The sequence below is a fragment of the Sinocyclocheilus anshuiensis genome, unplaced genomic scaffold (assembly GCF_001515605.1).
Source record: "Sinocyclocheilus anshuiensis isolate Anshui unplaced genomic scaffold, SAMN03320099.WGS_v1.1 scaffold848, whole genome shotgun sequence".
NCBI classification, from domain to species: domain Eukaryota; kingdom Metazoa; phylum Chordata; class Actinopteri; order Cypriniformes; family Cyprinidae; genus Sinocyclocheilus; species Sinocyclocheilus anshuiensis.
Genome location: NW_015549628.1, coordinates 100,102 through 115,206, shown reverse-complemented (window position 1 = coordinate 115,206; position 15,105 = coordinate 100,102). Strand labels below are relative to the sequence as shown.

Here is a 15,105-nt window from a genome sequence, read left to right as displayed (position 1 = left end):
GGGACCCGAAGTAATAGATTGGGACCCGACCCGGACCCGGCAGACCATTTAAAATATAGTCCCGAACCCGTACGGATCCCGGGTCGGGTCCCAGGTCCTCGGGTCTCGGGTCCTCCGTATAGACCTCTAGTTAGGACAAACCTTTGTTCCCACGGCATTAACCTTGGTTAACCAGATTAACCAGAAAGACTGTGGTGGTTAACTAACATTTCTGGCAATGGTCCACCTGCTGGACCAGCATAAACCAGCATGGAAATTCATGTGGGTATTTTTTAGCTGAAAAAGTATGCTGTGTTGTGAAACTTTTCCTAACTTCCACCATAGCTGGTTGTGGTACGCTAATAGACTTACCTGGCTGACTTATAAGCAAGCTAAAGGTCTTGTATTGATCATTATGAAAAAAGAAAACATAGGCCCCTTAATTGATGGTGTAGCACCATGGTAAATCAATATCAATTCAGAGTTTCTGGGAACATAGAGAACATAAAACGAGTTCAACAAGTCCAGTTTAAGCTCTGGGGAATTGTATCGATAAATCAAAAAATGTCATGGACTTGTTCCTTACACATCATTGATCAAACCAGCTTTTAAAAACCTGGAATGACTCTTCAGCCACCCAGCTGGATTTAAAACAACAGGAAAGTGAATTGTTTCTGCAAATGCAGTTTGGCTGTTATGTAAACAAAGACAAATGAGTGTTCATGTTCTTGTGAATGAATCACCTGGATCGATACACCGTGCAGCTGCTAACTGACATTACGTTCACTCAACGACTTTCTATGAGTTTCAAATATTGTTTTATTTAAGTTTATAAACGTTAAATTGCTCATTACTCATTCCACCCTACATAGTGTACATTATGAAATGATGGTAACCAGAAGAACATTTCAAGATGTCATACACTCTCTTTCCTACTAATCTTCAAACTCTAGATGAGCCAGCAAGCTCTCTTCCTGAGGGTGGACCCTAGAGCAACACATCATTTCTTATGCGAAGAAGTATTTGTTCAACATTGTGTCTTGAAGTTGGCAAGGTTTGGGTTGTAAATCATCTGACAGTTACCTTCCAAGCCAGGTCTGATTGCATGGTTTCCTCATTCGCCTGCAGTACTGTAAACTATTCATAGGACTGAATTTTTCCATACCTGTAATTTAAATGGTTCTCTTTTCGTCGTTTCTTTCAGGCTCTGCTCTGCTCTGCTCTCCCTCAAAAAGAGTGTTTAATACAGGCTTGCTGATTATAATTGGGTTTTGGAGTTGGAAGGGGTTCAGCCGTCTTCTCTTGAGTGAGAGTGACAACCACTTGAACCACTTTCTGTGTGGAAACATGTTTTATGTTCAATATTCATGCACTTTTTGCTGTTTGCACTCAGTTCTGGGATGGATCTTGGCATTTTTTTTTTTTTTTTGCCAATGTCACGGTCATGTTGTTGGTAATCTCTCTCTCTCACTCATCCGATTACCAGCAAACAGGGAGTCACTCAATCAGCTCAGTGAAACCCTTTAACCCCAGATCTCAGTCTCCTTTACTTACTATCTGCTTTATCTTGCCCTGCTTCCTTCCTTTCAGTTTCTCCAGTCCAGTTCACTTTTCAAAGTGGACAGAATCCTGGAATGCATCCAGGTGTCAGAATCTATAAACGTTTGATAATGTATAAGTAAATTAGCCATAATTGCATTACATTTAGTTATAAGAATGACTGTTAAAGACTTGAAACTGAAGGAACTAAGTTATTAAAATGGAATGTGAATGACAGTATGCAAATGCAGTACATTCAGGATAACAGATCTTTCCCAGGCAGCTCGAACTCTGTTCATGTGTGTTACTTGGTGAAATGACTCGTATTTCCCAAACAGATAAATTAAGCATTGCCTTGTTTGCATTCATTTAAATGTTTTTTATTCATTTTGAATTATTTGACTTCATTTATATTTATTTGTTTTATTTAAATCTATTTTATTTATTAATTTATTTAATGCATTTATTTATTTTTTTATCATAATTTTGTTTTTTACTTTATTTATTTGTTATTTTAATTAATTGTTTTTTGTTCTCTCATTTTATTTTACAAAGACTTTTTGGGCTTTATGATGTTCTTTTAAATTTTTCTATTAATTATTGTATCTGTTAATTAATTTAATTTTTATTTTATAGAAATCATTGAATGTAGAGAATTCTAGCTTTTTTTAGATGGCCAACATCTATTCACTTTTTATTGTATGGAAAGAAACATTGTATGTTATTTTTGTTGTGAAAATAAACATTAAGGACATGAGGGTGAATAAAAAAAATTACAAAATTTTCATTTTTAGGTGAACTAGGTATAAAAGTATGACTGTAAAATAGACTTATAGCATAAGTTCATATAATTTTTCCCACCCTCATTGGACAGATCTTGCATCAGTCTTGCCCTTTCTTGAAGCAAGTTAACACAGGCAATTCTTAGAGTATTTGAGCTGGTAATTTTACAAGACTCATCAGCAGGGACACCTCTGTGACACCTGTGCATCCCACTCTCCCTCAGAATAAGGTCCCTCCCGTGGTGACAGAACCTGTCCTGAAAGGGTTAACCATCTGCCATTTTATTCCCACGGGAGAGTGCGTGTGGGGTGCCGGGTGAACGTGTGGCGCACCAAATCTTGATGCTGTTTGTCTGCAGCTAATCGCCTCCCTCTCAGATGAGCGCTTGCGTAAACGTAGAGGAAGAGCGACTGGGCGAAATAGATGAACGTGTTGACTCAATCCTAATCCCGCTTCCTTCCTGTCTGGCCTGGGAAATGGAACATATGCAGCCCAGATAGCATCCAAAGCGTCTGCCAAATTTAACACCAATGCTGGCTTTCTCTCATGCATTGGCTCTTATAGATCTTATAGGATGCACGGTGTGAAAAGTCTCACTTCTATATGTAATCTTTTCCATTTACAAAAGCGACAGTCATACAGACTCTTCAGGTCCCATAGGTTGGAGTGACAATCACTGAGGCAGCGCTATAGAGACCCCACAGCGGGCGGTAAACCGAAGGATAGAGATCATTCACAACGGCTTCTGTCAGTTTTGGCATTCTTTTCCGTCTGCCTCAGAGGAAATGGAGGAACAATTCCATGGCCACCTCTGGCAAACCATGACCCCTTCACCTCTGCTGTGATAGCCCAGCTTTCTGACGCTCTCACCAGGGTGTACGAAGACCATTTCCCATCACCTCCAGGGCCACCAGAGATCACCTTCCTGGATGTCCGTGACTGTAAATTAGCCGTCGACAAGTCACAGGATACAGACAGGAACTCTTGGGGAAAACCTGCTAGTCTCAGTCGTTCAGCGCTTTGAAAATCCTTCTGTGTCGCTGACGAAGCGCTTCTCCTCCGTTCCCATTTCCCCAGGTCATTTTTAGCACTTGTGTTTATTTAAGGAGGGCATTGTTTTCGTTTCAAGGATAATGTAGCAATTTTGCCTGTGGCAGCCTTTTTGGGAGGCCATTTAGTACGGGACTATGGTGCAGACATCTGTTCTTCTCATAAGTGCAAAACTTCCCTGGGCTCTCATGTCACATTCAAAACTATATTAGTATGTCACGTTCGACACCTGGATGTAAAAAGTACGTCAAATGAAATCAAACCCTTTCCTCACGTTTTTGTTTTGAGAGCTTATTGGGGCTCAACCCTTCCAGCGCCGTCTTCCAAACGCTGTTCTTTAATAATAACAAGCGTCAGTGAAGTGGAAAATTTTTGCTGAATTTGAACTTCCTTCTGGTCCAGGCCAAGTCAAACATCTTCTTTCTGATACGATGAGAGCGTATATGGGTTTTGGCAGTGTGTAAACGAAATAAGGGTGGCCTGTAGTCTCAGAAGACCAAAAAAAGGCAATTGAACTACTATGTTCATCATGATTTGTTTCAGAGTAAGTCCATTTGCAGCCTGAATCTCAAATTGTCATCAGTTAAGAATATTATTTACTTAACTATTAGGCACCGATTTAAAACAGCTGCTGAATTTGAAATAATGTATATACTGTAAAAACCATGCGAGTATGTCTTTGCTCATTTGAATATTCACTACTGGTAAAAAGTTTGGGGTTGAAGGTTTGTTTTTTTTGTGTGTAATATTTTTGAAAGAAGTCTTTAATGCTCACCAAGGCTGTTTTTTCGATCAAAATACAGTGAAATCTTATTGCTATTTGACAGTTTTCTATTTGAATATATTTTAAAATGTAATTTTATTGCTGTGATGGTAAAGCTAAATTTTCAGCATCATTACTCCAGTCTTCAGTGTCACATGATCCTTCAGAAATCATTCTAATATGCTGATTTTCTGTTAAAAAAATATTTATTGGCATATTTTTTTGTGTGCATATTTTAGTGTTTGTAATGTCCTTATTTTTTCAGGATTCTTTGATAGAAATTTCAGCAGAACAGCTTTTATTTAAAATAGAAATATTTTGTAACATTATATAGTAAATGCCATTTTTGATCAATTTAATGCAACCTTGCTGAATTCATGTATTCTTTAAAAAGATACAAATCTTACTGACCCTTGCTGACCTCTAAATCTTACTGACTTTGAACAATATAGTGTACTTTCCCTTTTTCTATTTCATTTTTCGCTTGGAATTCTCATTGGGATTCCTTGCAGTAATGCCACTTTGTTTCTGCAGTCCCTGCTTCCTGATTTGCTTGGGTCGAGGCCAGTGACCCTGACCCCGGGGCTAATCCTGGATTAATCTGGAGCTCAAGCAGTTTTTGCTGCTGCCGCCTCACGACTTAAGCCCTGGCGCTGTGAGCCTGATGTACTTACATTGGCAGGAATGAGTATTACTCTATGATTGAGAAAGACTGGAGAGTTCAACAGCTGTTCAGTTTCTTTCTGGTTCACCTTTCTCAGACAATATCATACGCCGTCCACATTTCAAATATCCCGTGATCCATTCAGTCTATTTGGGGCAATATTGTGTCAATCATAAAAAGGTCTCTTTCTAACATACACTTGATTCCTGGACAGCCGAGGCGGCCCACCCTCCTGAGGTCAGGGCACATGAGGGCAACGCGTGTGAGAGGCAGACGCCCCAGATTGATCGCTGTTGAGAGAACGCTTGTTAATAAAACATGTCTGTGGTGATAGAGAGCTATGTTTTCACAGATGCGTCTAATTCAAAGCAAGCTGTCTCTCTCCCTCATAATTCAGGCTTCTTAACTGATACCGTGCACTGAAACTATCTGTGGTTTATTGACATTCAGGCTCTTCCTGTAGGAAATAGATTTTCCATCAGATGTGTGGTTTTAAACACCAGTGACGCTTTCATTGATTTCACCTGTCATTCACTTCATCTTTAATATCAAACAGGAGGAGGAAGTGGTTTAAATTTGGGTTATTATGCTTATGTTTTTGATATGCCTGTTTTGTGTTGTATTATGAGTTTTGTTCTTGCTGTTGCGGTGGTATAGGTTTTAGACTGCTTCATAAACTATTTTCCTTTTTCTCGTTCAGGTCAAATACTCTGCAACATTTTGAAGAAAAGTTGGTTAAAGATGCTTAAGGAATTAAACTGGTATTACCAGTGTTATTTTAGTGTAATTGAGATACTATTATAGTTTATTAATATTTTAAAATATTTTTTGTTTTTCATTTATTCAATTTTTTTATTTAAAGTTTTAGTAATTTAGCAGTTTTTTTGTCATTTTTTTCATGTCTATTTTTTATTTCAGTTTTAGTTATTTTAGATTAAATGAACAAAATTTATTTATATAAACTAAATGAAAATTAGAAATGTTGCCTTGGAAACTAGTAGGGATGCACCGATATGAACATTTTGGCCGATACCGATAACCGATAATTCTTTATTTTTGAAAGCCGATAACATATGTTGGCCGATAAATCTATATCCAAATTTTTATATACTTTTTGAGAGCCTGATTACAAAAAAGGTCTCGTCATTAAAACCCACATCCCAAACACTTCAACATAAGCAGCCTAGTTTGAACGGTGTACGTTTTAAAAATAATTTTACTCTCCCATTACCAAATTTAGTCATAAAAAAGTCTTACAAATAAATAAAATAATGCATAAATAATGCAAACAAGTCACTGACATCATTACACGTGTAAAGAATCAAAATGAATGCGCCATAGATCAATAAAACGGAATAGCCTCTGCACGGACAATAATTAAATTATTTTAATTACTAAACCATATTGTTGATGAAAATAATAAGAGAAAAATAAAAGTGGTTGTTATTATTAATAATGTATCAATGATTTTGAAAAAGTAACAAATTAATACCACTGTTTTAAATAGCAGCCGTTTGAGCTGCGCGTGCTGAAGCTGAAGAGCTGAATGAACACGGTAAACTGAAGCGTTTTTCTGGCAGCTTATCCGATACCGATAACAGAAAAAATGAGCATTTATCGGCCGATACCGATATGGTGGCCGATATATCGTGCATCCCTAGAAACTAGCTAAAAATAGTTTATTTTTAAATATATTTTATTTCAGTTAACGTTTATTTATTTATTATTTTACTTTATTTACGCTTCTGCATATTTGCAAAGAATATATTTCTGATCTTTTAAAATGTTTAAAAGACCGTGTATTTTTTCTGTAAGTCAAATGGGTGCCTTTTTATTGTTGGTTGCTCAGTCTTGTACACACACGGATGCCCACAATCACAGGGTGATAATTATATCTTTGAGAATAGAAAAATGCAGACTGCATGATGGGAGTTTGGGTCGGAGGTGGTGATGCATGATGATGGGCGCAGACATTTTTAAATGATCCTGAAACAGATCTGATGTGACACATACAACGGCTGTGGGTTGAAAGACATCAGCAGATGTAGTTTATTAGATGTGCTCATTACAGATGAAATCCTCAGCGAAGAAACAGAGTGTACCTGAAAACACCCCAAAACATATGTGCATTTTAAAGCGCAAAAGAATTGCACACCTCCTAAATGCTGCAGATTTATAAGGTCACACAGATGTAAACTGGGGTGCATGGCTGTTTGGCCATATAACCTTATGACTGTGGCTGAATTTAATTTTAATTAAAAAAAATTATTCAAAAAGTTTTTAAAAAGGACATATTTTTATTTTTTTAATGCATTTTAAGCAACTTTTCCTTGTCTTATCCTTTTCTTTTTAAAAAATATTTCATTCTTTGTGCCAGAATATATAGGGAGAAATGTTTAAACTAGAACTTTCAGCAACTTTCTCACATTCTTTCTTTAAACAGTTCTGTTTTTTTCCACTCCACACTTGTTGTGTTCTATAATGGCCTTTCTGTTGCTCTCAGCTGTGATTAAAACAGGTCCAAACTAAACAGCAAGAGTATGCTAGACCTGCTTTCCAGTAGTTTTAGAAGCATTCCTTCACCGTTGTATCATCTTTTGATCCTGGAAGCCAAGAAAAACTCTGTATGTGTGTGTGTGAGAGAGAGAGAGAGGCTGAGAAACAAGTGTGTATTAATTTATGACACAAAAAGATGTTGCCTTTTAACGGCATGAGTCATAGTGTCAGGATTAATGAAACTGTACTGTGAGCTGATAAAGACGCCGCTTACCTCATATACAGCCAGGCTTCCAGAACTTTAGATATGAATCAGGTGCAACATCCGGCTAGAACATATTAGGGATAAATACAGCTTTCTGTCTCTCTGCTCTCTGTGAGCTCTTATCTGAGTCTTACAGGAAATCAAATCAGCATGTTTGAGTTGTCGGAACAATAACACAAATGCACTGTGGCATGCAGTGGGTTGGACTGCTGCCATCTGTGTGTGTGTGTGTGTGAGTGTGTGTGCTGCTCTGCCCACTGTACCACACGCAGACACAAGGCAAGCTGTTCTACATAGACAGGCAGCGATGAGGGTCACATAGTGATACAGTATACAAACTTTAAAGGCCTTAAAGGGATGGTCTGATGAAAAAAATGGAAATTCAGCCATCAGTTACTTACTTGTATCATTCCAAATCTGTATGACTGACTTTCTTTCTTCTGTGGAAATGCAAATGTTAATAAGCAAACAGTTTTGGCTCCCTGAACAAAAATCGGAACTGAAACTGTTTGGTTATTAACATTATATAAAATATAATATTTTTGTGTTCAGCAGAAGAAATAAACTTACTGTGTACAGGTTTGGAATGATGTGGGGATGAGAATGATTACAAATTATTGTTGTTATTATTATTTTTTTAAAATTTCTTATTTAAAAAAAAAAATCTTAGAGTATATTTGACCAGAAAATACTGTTTCAGTAATTTAACTTCAGAATGTCAAATTTAATTCAGTGTTTTAATTGCCATTTCTTTGAAAATATTTGTGAAATTTACTAGAAATTTCTGAGTAAAAATTGCTTTACCAATTTTCTTCTCTTTTTCCCGGTAGATTTTCTTTTCGGTGGTAAGTTGGGAACTGCTACCCTTACCTTTACATAGCCTTACTATATTGCCTTTCTCAAATATCCCTTTATTTGGCCTTCATCTCCCTTCTTTTATGCTCATAATTTACTAATCAGGCTCATGTTACACGATTTAAGTAGACGTGCAGTATATATAGCAGGTGTTTGATGGTTGTCAAGCTTTAGAAAAGAAAGCACAAGTTCACACCATACATTTCAGTGCAAAGTGACATTTTGGGCAAAGCAAAGACATTATTAAAAAAATAATTAATGTGTTAAAACTTGTGAATTTTAATGGCTGCTAAGCAAGACTCTTAAACACAGCTGTCTACTCAATGTATGAAGCCAGTCTTATTCAAAAAAACAGTGACATTATTGCCAGACTTCTTGATTCATCTTTTACTAATGTAGCTGTTAGTTTTGGCTACTTTTCTGGTATTTTTTACACTTGCATAGGACCACTTTAATTATTTTTATACAGACTTTAAGGTTGGTTATAATTCAGTTAAGGGTATATCATGTCCTGGAAGATGTGTATAGGTGGAAACAGTTATTTATATTGGAGTGCTTTCTGTGTGTCACCTGCACCTCTTAAACTGTAATTATCACTTCATGAGTCTAGAGTTGGTCACTTCTGCTTGTGTGTGTGTGCGTGCGAGCGAGTGAGCAGTACACACAGTCATACGGCATACAATTTCGCTGTGAAGAGCAATGATGTGGGTTCTGGCTTTGTCCGCGGACCGCCTGCATACATGGTGTCACGCTAATCCCAAACCACCCTCATCTCCCTCTTCCTCCTCTCCTCAAGGCCCGACTGAATTTCATACAGGAACTTGCGTTTGGCAGCAGCTCTTTCATTTAACCAAATTTGAAACTGGAGAACTCTGCCACGGGATGGATTGTCAGTTCTTGCTGTATAAAGACAATAGCAGTGCTAGCAATCTGGACTCCCATATAGTGATGTTGTTCAATGATTGTTATTATTAGAACAAATGTTTCCACTTTAAAATAACATTTTTGACATGAAGGAAAGTTAAAATGAAATCAAAATTCATCCTGTTTACTTGAGACCTGAGACACCTTGATTGACACCTCTACATTTTTCTTTTTCTTGTTTTACTTTATCTATCTATCTATCTATCTATCTATCTATCGATGTGTTAATATATTTTATATTCTATATTTTATATTTTATATTTTATATTCTATATTTTATATTCTATATTCTATATTTTATATTCTATATTCTATATTATATTTTTTATTCTATATTATATTATAACAATAATAACAAAGTTCGTAATCATTATCTTTTTTCATTGCCACATTTTGTTTTTCTAACCTTTTTGAAATGTATTATATTAGTCGTAGTAGTAGTTGTAGTAGTAGTAGTAGTAGTGGTAGTAGTAGCATTAATAATATAATAATAATAATAATAATAATAGTTTTATTTTTACTTTTGACATTTGTGACTCCAAATACAGATAATATTCTGGAGTTGATGCGGTGTATGTGTAAATAGGTGTATATCAAAACATTCAAACTACGCAATGTTGGTTTATGTAGGACGAAAGAATTCACAAGTACTCCTACAGAAAAAGTGTTACGAATAATACATGAAGACATTTTGTGTAAAGTTTGTATTCAGAGATAAGTGTTCCCTGGTCTTATGGTGACGTCAACAAAAAACGATGAGACCTTTCGTAATATCTGCTCTTGCAGCCAAAATCAAGCATACTTGGCGGCACAAAGTGAACAGCTGACGAACAGATAAAGAAATTAATCACTTACATGCTAATGCTATTCACCAGCTGTTTTGTCTTTCTAATACAAAAAAGGCTTTTAATCTTTGAATATGTGAACTTTGGATGTCTCTCAGCTGTGGAAAGTGTGTTGGAAAAGCAGTTTTCTTGATGGAGAATGAAGTTTAGCCATTGTTACAATAATATTCTATGTAGTTTTTCACTTTTTAATGTCAAACACACTTTCTGAAAGCAACTAATCTAGATGTACTGGCGGGACAGTATTGGTAGCCCTCTATTCAATACAGTGACCACTGCATAGGGGCCGCTGACTGAATCATACCAAATGCAACTAACGCTATGGGAAGTGACTTTATCCAGCAGCTTATGATTGTAATGCTATGGGAACATGTATATTTGTGGATTTTGGAGCAGAGTTGAGCCAGCATGCATGCGCTGCGATTGTTTTCGGCCAACAACTGGAAAAGCCAGTCAGGAAGAAAGAAGTCAGTGCTGGAAATCTTGGTACCATCATTTATAGCAAGCATGGATTAGAGCTGATCTCACATACCCACACCAAAACTCTCACCAGGTCACATTACCTACCTTAGGGTTTACCAGAGCATATGGCGTGAAGGAAGTGAGAAGGTTTTCAGTTGATTGGAGAAGCTCTGAGCATGTGTGAAGGTAGAAGAAGAGAAGGACAGAACATAGCAGCAGTATTTGGGAAAGGATATCCCTCCGTCTCTTCCTGCTACACTGCTCATGCAAAGAAACCGAGTGGGCATGTCTCCGTGAGAGTGGGAATTGTAAAAAAGGCAAAAAAGTGCAAGTACGGGTCAGGTTACTTACTCGTTAGCAACACCAAGTTCTAGTTTTCCTCCAACAAGCCATTTCATGCTACAGAGGTGAAGCAGAGAGGGGCCATTCTCAAGACAAAGTCTCCAGTGTGTGTGTGTGTGTGTGTGTGTAAAACAGACCCCCCAGTAGTCACCAACTAAGACCACGCGAGGTAATGCTGTTCCTCAAGGGCTTATCTGGCTCCACTTGACTGGATTTTCATAGGTCTTTCACCTAAAGGTTGAAAATCGATCTATCAAAGAATGCTGTGGTTTTGGTAGACGTTGGCCTTGTAGATCTAATTAAGACCAGTTTTGTGGTTATTTTTTTGCAATATTTCAGCACCTCTACTGTTTTATTAGTCTGTCTGACCTGTCTTCAGCTTAATCCAAATCAGACACCATAGTAGTAGCTCAGTTCCAAAACCTCCAAAGTGTCCAAAATCGCATACTCTCGGGGAAGATAATTTGTTTGAATACAATATGAATGTGCATGAATGTAATCTGGACGTACTGCGTTCACCATGTTGTCATTGCCATGTGATCTACAAGAGTTAGTTGCATTGCTTCACTATCATTCACAAATTATGAATTAGGTCCTCATGGGATAGTAAAGTGTCCATTGGATCACTTGACAGAAGTAGTAGGTAATTTGGGTGCTTTTCGCCAAATGTTTTATGAATAAAACATCGGACATACAGTACCACTCTTTTCACATACTGTTATTCGCCTACTATATGTTAGGGAAGTATGTGATTTTGGATGCTGTAGGGCCCTATGATTTCCATCATGAAATCCAGTCATAAAAATGGAATTTACTGTACAGCGTGGAATGTCACAAAATTATCCAAATTTTGGATGAATACATAAGTAGGTCAGCACACATAAATCAAAATGTGATATGGACAAGTGTCTGAATGTTAAGCCGCAAAAAAAAAACAACTATTTAAATATGAATCCTGCATACATGTCTCTGTGTGAATGAATGGCACAGATGCACTGTTTCATTTACTACACACATACTGAAGTTCGTGTGACACTCACAGGGATTTTAGCCTCTGCCGCCTTAATATACGAATATGTACAAGTACATAATCTCTAGCACTGCTCTGAGAGTCACTTTGTGAACATTTTACCATTTCTTTTGTGAAAAAATTATCATCATATGATATAAACAGAAACTGAAAGGTCTTTACAGCAACCTGTCAAAATAAAAATTCATTTTAACTTGAAGAAACTGTTACAGAAATATAGCCTATTACTTAATGACAGTACTAATACTATTAATAAAATGATTAATTAAACATTATTTTTAAGGAATATTTACCAGGGAAATTATTTACCAGAATTTATTTACCAGAAAAATGTAAATACTCAACACAGTATTTCTGAAATTTTTTTTTTTAAATAAGGGAAAAAAAAATTAACTGATTTCATAGGGCCTTTCCTGGTATGCCGTCTAATAAACATCCAAAATGGTCATTAAAGTTGAAGGAATTGTTGAATAGAAATATATATCATTTAGATTTGAAAACTATTAATACAAAAATTAATCTCATTACAGATGCACTTTTTTCAACACTGTATTTGTGTGGACTATGTAAATGTTCCACTTGTCAGAGTATCATATTGTTAGCATTGCATCTTGGCTCTGTCTTTTATTGCTTCTAGGTAGACTCTAGTCTGATATTGTCTAAAGGAAGCTGTTGGCTCATGTGTCCAGATGGATCCAAGATAGACGTGGAGCTGTTGGTATTGGAGTACAGGGATCTTTAGACAGTTGGTCTTGTTTCCACAGGTGGCCCTCTGTCTTGCAAGAGAGAAAGGGATGGAATGAGAGAGTTTGGGGGTTGAAAGTCAAGGGAGAGAACGAGAGAAGAGTGAGATAAGAGTAACATTTCGTTTTTGGCATGCATAGTCTCCGCTCCGTATTTACTCTGGTTTCGCCAGGTCCGACCATATGCCAAGCCTTAGAGTTGAAGCAAGCTTTGTGCATTTAGAGACAGTGCATACTTGAATTCCTACGTACATTTCCCCTCTGAGTAGAACATTCCAGACTTTAAACACTAGTGTTTTCTTTGAGGGCTTCAGGAACTGGATTTGCTGCATGGCTCGGCAAAAATCATTGAATACACGTGGTGAATATCCTGTCGAAGTGTTATATTTAGGTTATGTGGTGGAAAGAATAGCTGTGCTGTCTTGCTTCTGATTTATTAAAGCTGCTTGTTTGGGCAAAGATTTGAACAGACCCCAAACCTTCCATATAGGTATTAACATTTAATGTCACTTCGTATGTTTGAGGAGAAGTGTGCTACTGCTTTGCTAAGCCACCACTCCCATCCCAGCATCATGGTGATGTAGTGTGAGATTGAGCTCATGCTCTCATGTGTGAAAGCTTCACCTGTGTCTTAAGTGGAAACACACACTGGTGTGAGTGAGGTCTGAGCCAGCAGATGGTCAGTCAGAAGGGCTGCTAAAACAAACAGATGTTTAGGAGATGCTGACAGACGTGCTGAAAGGAGCTGGAACTACTATGTGTAGGACATAGTAAGTACTTTTCTTACTTTCACTTTTTCACTCTTTTTTTTTTTGTTCCTTATCTAATTTTTACTTTCACACTCTTTATTTTTAATCTTCGTTCTTTCTTTCTTTCTTTCTTTCTTTCTTTCATGTCTATCCACACATAGCTTACATGATGGATTCATTGTTCCGCCTTGAGCTGAAACACAAATAATCACACACACACACACACACAAACACACACACACCATTGTGACAGCTGTCAATCAAAGCCCTGACCTCAAAACACAACCTTTGCTCGTGGATATATTAAATCAAACTATGCAAACAGAGCAATGGTAATGTGATTAATCAGAGAGTATTGTGCTTGTGAATTCTGGGCCTGTGTCAGGCAGATAAACCGGTAATTCTTCATTGGATTTATTTTGATAAATTACTAAGATTAGAATTTATTTTTAATGGTTATCTCTACTGGGTGATTCCTGACTTGACACTGAAGAGACGTGTGTGTTCTTTGTCCTCTGTGACCTGTGTGCAACACCAGGTTAACGGCTGTCTGTTAACTGTTTTACGCCCTCCATAAATTTTCATATCCTAAATTTTATAATATTTACACAAAAATGTTAATATAGTATCTTTTTTTATATAATTTCTTACATATTCTTTAAAAGAAAGGCAGGGCTTCTATAGTAGCAATCCCAGTGTGTATATATTTTGTTTAATTTATTGATAACTTCCTTTTGCTTTGGAAACGAGGTGAAGTGTTTGTTCAGACCTCACTATGTTTGTGTGTCTCTAAGATAAGATTGGAAAAATCTGAAGACATAATTACAGATTCGGTTGCCATGTTTTGTGCCTGTAATAACAAACGGTCTATTACCTCATAAGGTGAAATAGATTGAGTATTCTTTGTTGTGAACTGTGGCCAAAACTATTATGTTATTGTCAAGTTGCCATGTTTTTATGATATGTATTTAAGCAATTATGGAAATGGAATGAAACTGGGAATGGAGCGCTCTTTCTCGCTGTGTAAATCTTTCTAAAACAAACAATGTCGTAGCAATAAATGGCTTGTCTGTTTTCGCTGATTGACCTGAATTTTCTCTCTCATTCTGCAGATCTGAGGTCTACAGGTACAGCCCATCACTTCTCTTTCCTGTTGAACACATCAGACTATCGCATCTTGCGCATGGATGAGGATCATGACCGCATGTATGTGGGCAGCAAAGACTACATACTGTCCCTGGACCTCCACGACATCAACCGAGAACCCCTCATAGTAAGAACCAACACAAATCACTCCATCTGCCTCCCTCCAACATAGATGGATAGATGCATATGTTTATTTATTTTGTTGTGTATTTCATTTTTAATTTTTTAAAATTGTTTATGATTTATGAATTTATCATTTATAAATATATTTGTTTTGTTTATTTATTAAATGATGTATATTTATTTATTTATTTATTTATATATTTATTTATTTATTATTTTGTATAATATATGAAGAGTTCATTTGCAAAAACCGATAACTCAGAAATCATGGTTTAGGGTTCAGATCGCACTATATGTGGAGAATAATGCACGGCAATCAGCTCATTTTTTAAAAAGTGGCGTTTATC

General features: G+C 36.7%; 1 protein-coding gene across 5 annotated transcripts in view; it reads left to right on the top strand.

The window, feature by feature from the left end:
• Positions 1-15,105, top strand: part of LOC107659533 (semaphorin-3F-like) — a 65,784-nt gene that overhangs the window by 23,017 nt on the left and 27,662 nt on the right. For all 5 annotated transcript variants that reach the window (XM_016448512.1, XM_016448510.1, XM_016448515.1 and 2 more), the window contains one exon: positions 14,602-14,762. In XM_016448512.1, coding sequence (XP_016303998.1) covers positions 14,602-14,762 — 161 coding nt within the window. The remainder of the gene's footprint in view (positions 1-14,601; positions 14,763-15,105) is intronic.